An 8,749-nucleotide genomic window follows, 5' to 3' on the forward strand; every position below is an offset into this window, starting at 1 on the left:
TAATAATATTATGGGTGACACCTTGGCTGGAATTTTATAGAAGAAAACAAGTTTAAAAAAGACAGCTTGACTAGATCACCTTCGGGGTTCTTTCTAAAGATCAGATTTCATGATTTATCCACATTTGGTCTCTGATGTCCCTGCACACACTCCATTCAACTTCAATTAAAGTTGATAATTCCTTATCAACACATTATGCTTCAACCTTGTTGAACAGCAAAGAGGTCTCTGGCAGGTGGGGTTGGTACTAGCCCAGATTTGGGAACTGCTAACGCAATCCCAGGTGGGTGGGTGAGGAAGTGAGAAGGTGGAGATGGAGGTGGAACTGGACTTGTCTGGGAATGAATTAGGACATCTCAAAGAGAGCAGCTCCTCCCTAAGATAGACCATTATTCCTTCTATAAAAAGGCCACTATCCCCACTAGCAGCACCCTGTAAGCTACTTCAGCCTCCATCCTACTTGTTCCTCTGGTGAACCAGGTAAGTGAGGAGCATTTAGGGGTATAAATTATGAGAATCCATGACATGCTCTAAGGCAAACAAGCTCTGGGTACCAGGATCCTTTTTAATATACATACTTGGGGGAACTTTGGTGCAAGTTTAACTTTGTTGAGGAGGAAAGTGAAGACTGAGACGAGTAGTACCTCCTTCTTTGGGGTCATTTCCTTAAAGATCACAAGGCTCAAGTTATCCACCAGGACAGTTGCCTCCTTTGAGATTTTTCTCTTTGGTGTAAAGCTTGAGAGTCATGCTCATCATCCTGTCACACTCAACTCTTTGCTACCCCATGGTCTGTAGCTTGTCAGGCTCCTCTGTCCATGGGATTCTCCAGGCAAGAATACTGGAGTAGGTTGCCATTTCCTCCTCCAGGGAATCTTTCTGACCCAGGGATTGCAGTCACGTCTCCTGGGTCTCCTGCTTTGGCAGGAGGATTCTTTACCACTCACCAGACCACTTGGGAAGCCTGAAGCCTGAGGGTCAGTCCTGCTTAAATAATAAAAACAGAAGCTGAGCCTCATAGCAACAGCCCCTAGCTCCATACTGGTTGGCTTTGCCTACTTTGTCTACTTCCCCTGGCCTAGAGTCTTGAGCATCCAAGTGAGTCCTGGTGCCTCTCAGGTAGAGTCAAGCACAAACAAAGATGATGGGGTTGTCTTCCCTAGAGTGAGGGTTTGGATCTGGAGAGAAACTGAGGAAGTGGACAGACTAGAGCACCTAGTATTCCTATAGCTCCACAACAAAGCTCTTAAAATTATCCCTGGTAGAAGCAGGGAGCCAGAAACAGAAAGTGATTGCTGCTGCATTAATTCAGGTGTAGAAAGAAGAGACACTGTTCCTAATTACATCACTTTCTTGCTACATGGGTTGAACCAGTCATTCAACTCTGGATTGGTTCTTGATTATGACAGGATGAAATTAATTATGGCTGACTAATGCTGCACAATTATTACAAATAACTCTACTTATCTATTTAAACATGAGAAAAGGATAATAATAGGTGGATCTCTGTCCTTATTTTCCCTCTAGGTTAATTTGAATTTACAAAAGGATGTCAAAACTCCTACAAAGCATTGTTACTGTCATCGATATTTTCTACCAATATGCCAACCAGGATGGGGAGTGTGACATGTTGAACAAGGCAGAACTGAAAGAACTTTTGGAAAATGAGTTTGGTCAAATTCTGAAGGTAAGAACTCCATGTCAGGACTGAACACAGCTGCAATTCTTTTCATCACCCCTTCCTACCTTTTTGTCATAGATGTCAAACCCATAGAGGACTTTTCCTACTTGTTGATAAAGAACAGAGTTTAGCACAGGCTTGCAGTAAGGTCAAAAGTTGATTCATAATTTTTCCATAACATGTCCAAGGGAAGTGATCCTACTAAACAATAGGGGAAAATCCATGGATTAAATAATGTCCTGTGTGAATAATTCTTCTGGAAAGAAACTGAGTTGGTTCTCAGAAAAACTTCAAAATAGATGAAATTTATCTTCTTCCCTTTCTTTGCCTTTCTTCAGATATCCTGACCACTGTCCATTTCTGAGATTCTGGCATAATAATTCTTCCGAGTTCAGGAAATTAGCATGTTACTCCTAAATCATAAAATAAAGTAACTACTACCCTCTAATGTTAGCTAAGGAGTAAATATTTGTAAACTTAGATCTAGCTCTTGATCTTCAATTCATTTAATCAAGCTGTGTACTGAATATATTTGGATTCCTATGGAGGTCTTAAATTTGATACCAGATGCAAAGCTCATCATCTTCCCCTCTAAACTCCTTATTCCTCTTCAACCAAGGCATAATCTGGTGCCATTCTTGGCTTTCTCTCTCAGCAGGATCCTCCACCCTCCAACCCCCATAAAATTCACCAACAGTCTCTCAACAGCTCATTTCTCTTCATCACTATTACTAGTCGTTTGGTTCAGACCACCTTCTACTTCCAAGCTCAGCATTATATGCAAATCAAATCATTTCACAACTCAACTCAAAATCCTTCACAGTTCCCAGCTCTGAAATCCCAAATTTCCTTAACACAACTCAAAATGCATGATCTAGTCCTGATTTATCTCTCCAGCCATATCTCTTGACTATTGAGACTCCACATTTAGCAATCCCGAATCTCTCAGTTCCTTGTATGGGCCATGCTTCCTTTCAACTCCAGCTCTCTGTTCATATTGTTCCCTGTCTGCAACAGCCTTTCTCCCCTCCCCTTTCCCCACCTCTTTATTTGACTAATCCAGCCTATCATTCAAAAGACATCACTTCCTCTCATTAACCATCCTTGAACCCCAGTGGTTGTTATTATTTATAAATTAGCTAATCACATTCATTTGATCCATTCCTTAAAAAATAATTCCCTGTTCCTTGTCATACCCAGTTGCATCCTCTTCTAGGTCTTCATTGCATATTACTTTCTCTCTTTCTGCCCAGAATAGGGCAGTCCAGCCTAAAGGACTATGAGACTGAGTTCCACTTAATTAAGCTAAGCACTCACATTTCTACAGTCTTCCTTCAATTGGTTAGCTCAGTGTGTGCTGCACACTCACAGAGCTTCCTTTTGTATTTTGTTCCTATACAGAATCCAGATGATCCAGACACTGTAGATATCATCATGCAAAATCTAGATCAAGACCATAACAAGAAAGTAGAATTTACTGAGTATCTTCTGATGATATTCAAGCTGACTCGGGCCTGTAATAAAATCGTCAGCAAAGATTACTGCCAAGCTTCAGGGTCAAAGCAAAGAGGTCACAGTCACCAGGACCAAGAGGAACAGAGTGAAACAGAAGAGGATGAAGGGCAAAAATCATCTTCCAGTAACTTAAGTTGGCGTGAAGGAGAGAATGATTCCCATTCCAGAGGTTCGAGAGGTAGCATTAGACACAGGTCTAGGTCCAGCTCCAGAATAACTGGGCATCAAGGAGGCTTGTCTAGTTCTGGGGACAGGCAAAGCTCTAGGGAAAGAAGGAGGGAGTCAAATTCAGGCCACTCCAAGGGTAGCAAGAAAAACAAGCATGGCTCTCATCAGCACAAAAGGTCTAGGAGTGAAGAAGTTGGTTATACTCATTCAAGCAACCACGGAACAAGATCAAACTCAAGAAATTGGTCAGGCACTTATGGAGAACAAGGGCATGTGAGCCACTCAGAGGATCAGTCTTTCAGTTCTGATCAAAACTGGTCTGACTCAAATGAATATGTGGGGAATAGACAACATAAGAAAAAATCAAGCCAGTCACCTAGTAAGGAGCATCATGGATTCATCTCAGGGAGTTGTGGAGGACAAGGCCACTGGTCAAATTCAAATGAGCCTACTGGTTATGGTCATGGCTATGGCTCAGGCCAGCCTTCTCAGGAGAGATGGCATGAATCAAATGAAGGATATCAATCAGGAAATTGTGAAGAACAAGGAAACTGTTCTACTTCTAGTTCGAGTGAGGTATCTAGTTATGGCCAACACAGGTCAGGCTCAGGACACCCGTCTAGCAGTATCCAACATGGATCTGGATCAGGTCAATCCTCTTGCTATGGACAACATAGATCTAGCTCAGGTCAGTCTTCTAGCTTTAGTCACCACGGAACTAGCATAGGTCAATCCTCTAGCTATGAACAGCCTAGTTCTACTTCAAGACAGTCACCAAACTGTAGCCAACATGGACCTAGCTTAGGTCACTCTACTAGCTGTGGTCAATATGGATCTGGGGCAGGTCAGTCATCCAGCTGTGGCCAACACAGTTCTGGATCAAGTCAATCTCTTAATCATGGCCAGCATAGGTCTGAATCAAGTCAGACATCTAGCTATGGCCAACAAAGGACTGGTTCAGGTCAGTCTTCTGGCTTTAGACAACACAGGTCTGGCTCAGGAGAGTCTTCTGGATTTAATCAGCATAGAACTGGCTTAGGTCAATCCTCTAGCTATGAACAACATGGTTCCACCTCAGGACAGTCACAAAGCTATGGCCAACATGGATCTAACTCCTCTAGCTATGGTCAACATGGCTCAAGCCAGTATTCTGGTCACAGTCAACACAGGTCTGGCTCAAGTCAGTCTTCTGGCCACAGCCAACATGGATCTGGCTCAGGTCAGTCTTCTAGCTTTGGTCAGCATGGTTCTAGCTCAAGAGAGTCATCTGGCTTTGGTCAACATGGATCTGGCTTAGGTCAGTCCTCTAGCTATGGGCAACACGGTTCTACTTCAGGACAGTCATCAAGCTGTGGACAGCAGGGATCTAACTTAGGTCAGTCCTCTACCTATGGGCAACATGGCTCTAGTCAATATGGCTCAAGTCAGTCTTATAGCCACAGCAGACACAGATCTGGCTCACGTCAGTCTTCTGGCCACAGTCGACATGGATCTGGCTCAGGTCAGTCTTCCAGCTTTGGTCAGCATGGTTCTAGCTCAAGAGAGTCATCTGGCTTTGGTCAACATGGATCTGGCTTAGGTCAATCCTCTAGCTATGGGCAACACGGTTCTACTTCAGGACAGTCATCAGGCTGTGGACAGCAGGGATCTAACTTAGGTCAGTCGTCTAGCTATGGTCAACGGAGCTCAAGTCAATATGGCTCAAGTCAGTCTTATAGCCACAGCAGACACAGATCTGGCTCAAGTCAGTCTTCTGGCCACAGTCGACATGGATCTGGCTCAGGTCAGTCTTCCAGCTTTGGTCAGCATGGTTCTAGCTCAAGAGAGTCATCTGGCTTTGGTCAACATGGATCTGGCTTAGGTCAGTCCTCTAGCTATGGACAACATGGTTCCACCTCAGGACAGTCACAAAGCTATGGCCAACATGGATCTAACTCCTCTAGCTATGGTCAACATGGCTCAAGCCAGTATTCTGGTCACAGTCAACACAGGTCTGGCTCAAGTCAGTCTTCTGGCCACAGACAACATGGATCTGGCTCTACTTCAGGACAGTCATCAAGCTGTGGCCAGCAGGGATCTAACTTAGGTCAGTCCTCCAGCTATGGTCAACATGGTTCAAGTCAGTATGGCTCAAGTCAATCTTCTAGCCACAGTCGACATGGATCTGGCTCAGGTCAGTCTTCCAGCTTTGGTCAGCATGGTTCTAGCTCAAGACAGTCATCTGGCTTTGGTCAACATGGATCTGGCTTAGGTCAGTCCTCTAGCTATGGACAGCATGGTTCTACTTCAGGACAGTCATCAAGCTGTGGCCAGCAGGAATCTAACTTAGGTCAGTCCTCCAGCTATGGTCAACATGGTTCAAGTCAGTATGGCTCAAGTCAATCTTCTAGCCACAGTCGACATGGATCTGGCTCAGGTCAGTCTTCCAGCTTTGGTCAGCATGGTTCTAGCTCAAGAGAGTCATCTGGCTTTGGTCAACATGGATCTGGCTTAGGTCAATCCTCTAGCTTTGGGCAACATGGTTTTACTTCAGGACAGTCATCAGGCTGTGGCCAGCAGGGATCTAACTTAGGTCAGTCCTCCAACCATGGTCAATGTGGCTCAAGTCAATATAGCTCCAGTCAGTACAGTCAGCATTCTGGTCACAGCCGACACAGGTCTGGCTCAAGTCAGTCTTCTGGCCACAGCCAACATGGATCTGGCTCAGGTCAGTCTTCTAGCTTTGGTCAGCATGGTTCTAGCTCAAGAGAGTCAACTGGCTTTGGTCAACATGGATCTGGTTTAGGTCAGTCCTCCAGCTATGGTCAACATGGTTCAAGTCAATATGGCTCAGGTCAATCTTACAGCCACAGAAGACACAGATCTGGCTCAAGTCAGTTGTCTGGCCACAGCCAACATGGATCTGGCTCAGGTCAGTCTTCTAGTTTTGGTCAGCATGGTTCTAGCTCAAGAGAGTCATCTGGCTTTGGTCAGCATGGCTCTGGTTTAGGTCAGTCATCTAGCTATGGACAACATGGTTCTACTTCAGGACAGTCATCAAGCTGCAGCCAACAGGGATCTAACTTAGGTCAGTCTTCCAGCTATGGTCAACATGGCTCAAGTCAATATGGTTCAAGTCAGTCTTCTGGCCGCAGACGACATGGATCTGCCTCAGGTCAGTCTTCTAGTTTTGGTCAGCATGGTTCTAGCTCAAGACAGTCATCTGGCTTTGGTCAACATGAATCTGGCTTAGGTCAGTCCTCTACATATAGACACCATGGGTCTACTTCAGGACAATCATCAAGCTATGGTGGATCTGAATCAGGTCAGTCTTCCAGTTATGGTCAACAGATATCTGGATCAGGTCAGTCTTCTAGCTATGGCCAATGTGGGTCTGGATTAGGTCAATCTTCTCACTGTAGTCAACAGACGTCTGGATTAGGACAGTCTTCTGGCCATGTCCAGTGTGGCACTGGCTCAAGTCAGTCCTCTAGCCACAGCCAATTTGGGTCTGGATGGAGTCAGTCTTCTAGCTACAGTCAACACAGATCTGGCTCAGGTCAATGTTCTACCCAGAGTCAACATGGATCGGGCTTGGGTCAGTGTTCTACCTCTGAACAGCCTGGGACTAGTTCATGTCACTCATCTAGCTCTGGACAATGTGGTTCTGGATCTGGTCAGTGTTCTAGCTATGAGCAATATGAATTACAAGGGAGATGTAGGTCAAGTTCAAGTGGAACTCATGGTGGGTATAGTAGACCCCAAATAGGCTCAACTCCCAATCAATCAAGAAGAAACAGCCAGGAATGGTCAGGGTACAGTCAAAAAGAAAGAAGTAGGAGTTGCAGCCCAACAAGTAGCAAGTCTGATGGATATGAGAGTATTTGTGGACAATCGGAAACATGTAGGCAACAAAGCCAAGGATGCAGCCAGGGTCAAACGGAATCTGGCTACAGATATTCAAACTGTAATGAAGGGCAACCAGGAGGTAGCTATAGACAAGAGGAAAGCTCCTCAAGTTGTGGCTTTAGACAGTTTACACCGTCCTATGGAGAATCTAGATCTAATACTAGCAATACATTGTTAATATGCAAGGAGGATAATAGACAAGGTGGCAAATATTACCAGAGAGAAGGAGGTCACTATGGAGGGAGAGACACAAACTCAAGTTTCTACAAGTTACGGAGCAGCACTCCACTCTATGAGTATGTCCAAGAACAGAGGTGCTAATTCAAGTGATGAATAGTAAATAGAAGTGAAGCTAACTCAAGTAGTATTTTTAAAAATATGAAACTTACATACAAGCAATTCATTACAAAACTTCTTTCTAAAAGTAGATATATCTATTTCTGTCCTTTCCTTTTAAACATGTAACTGTACTTAATTCCTTGTTATTTGTTCCTTCCAAAGGATGTAGGGTATGGGGACTACTTTGCTAGGAAATACAGAGTTGAATAAATGATGTATGAAAATAAATTCAGAAGAATAATGCAAAACATTTAAGGAGCTTGGGGTTTAGTTGAGGTGTCTTTTTGATAGCTCCTTACTCATCATATGGTGCCAAAACTAATCTTTCATCTCTAAAGAGCAAAAAATAATAAATGTGTTACCAGTTCTGGAGCCAAAGCTTCTCTTATAGCAACATGGACCATAATTTTCTGTATGCTCCACAATGGGTGGTGTCAGAAAAGACCCTAAAAGCAAATATGTAGCATTGATAACATCTTTGCTTATCAAAACCACCAAGCTCCTTTTCTTAGCTGCATTTTTAATGAATAAACTAACAAGAGGCATTAAAAATTGGCACCAGATGCTTCTCCCTAACCTGTGAGTGAGAGCATTTTTTTCTTAAAGGGCAGGGATGAAGGATTGAAGGAACTAAATGCTAGCTCTGACTTGGTTTCAGCAAGAAAGATTTTGACCCCTACTACTAAGAATTTTCTCCAGGTTAAAAAAAAAAATTAGAAGAATAAGAGCATGAAAACACAATGGCTCCAAACTACCTCTGTAGTTCACTGGCCTTCCTCAGAGGAAAATATCATTTATACAGCAATGGAACAAAATACTGTCAGCCACTACTTTACAGTTTCTTAGTTTGACTGTAGCATATTTGTTTCAAGTCTCTGGATTCAAATAACCAACTGCATTAAAACTGACAATAAATAATGATGATGAAATACTGAGGTTTGTCTCATCTCTGCTTCAGTTCACTCTTACACACAGGTGGTCATACTAGAAACTAACTTAAATAGTCATTGTCCAAGACCCTGTCCTTCACAAATAACCCAGAATATACAAATATTTTTTAATTCAAAAACAAGACAAACAGCTCAGTTTTAAAATGAGCAAAAGATCTGATTCGACACTTACCAAACAAAATGACCAATAAGCATCTGAAATGATGCT

General features: G+C 43.3%; 1 protein-coding gene across 5 annotated transcripts; it reads left to right on the plus strand.

The window, feature by feature from the left end:
* Positions 1-424: 424 nt before the first annotated feature.
* On the plus strand, positions 425-8,520 carry LOC122677627 (hornerin-like). 5 transcript variants are annotated; one of them, XM_043877815.1, is made up of 4 exons: positions 425-480; positions 1,528-1,687; positions 3,083-5,984; positions 6,033-8,520. In XM_043877815.1, exons 2-4 carry the CDS (start codon positions 1,550-1,552, stop codon positions 7,571-7,573), a joined length of 4,581 nt encoding a protein of 1,526 aa, XP_043733750.1. In that variant the 5' UTR covers positions 425-480; positions 1,528-1,549; the 3' UTR covers positions 7,574-8,520. The 5 variants fall into 5 exon arrangements, with proteins under 5 accessions (XP_043733750.1, XP_043733751.1, XP_043733752.1 ...); XM_043877816.1 differs by having other exon boundaries at positions 3,083-5,615; positions 5,727-8,520; XM_043877817.1 differs by having other exon boundaries at positions 3,083-5,390; positions 6,057-8,520.
* Positions 8,521-8,749: the final 229 nt, after the last annotated feature.

The sequence above is a fragment of the Cervus elaphus genome, chromosome 20 (assembly GCF_910594005.1).
Source record: "Cervus elaphus chromosome 20, mCerEla1.1, whole genome shotgun sequence".
NCBI classification, from domain to species: domain Eukaryota; kingdom Metazoa; phylum Chordata; class Mammalia; order Artiodactyla; family Cervidae; genus Cervus; species Cervus elaphus.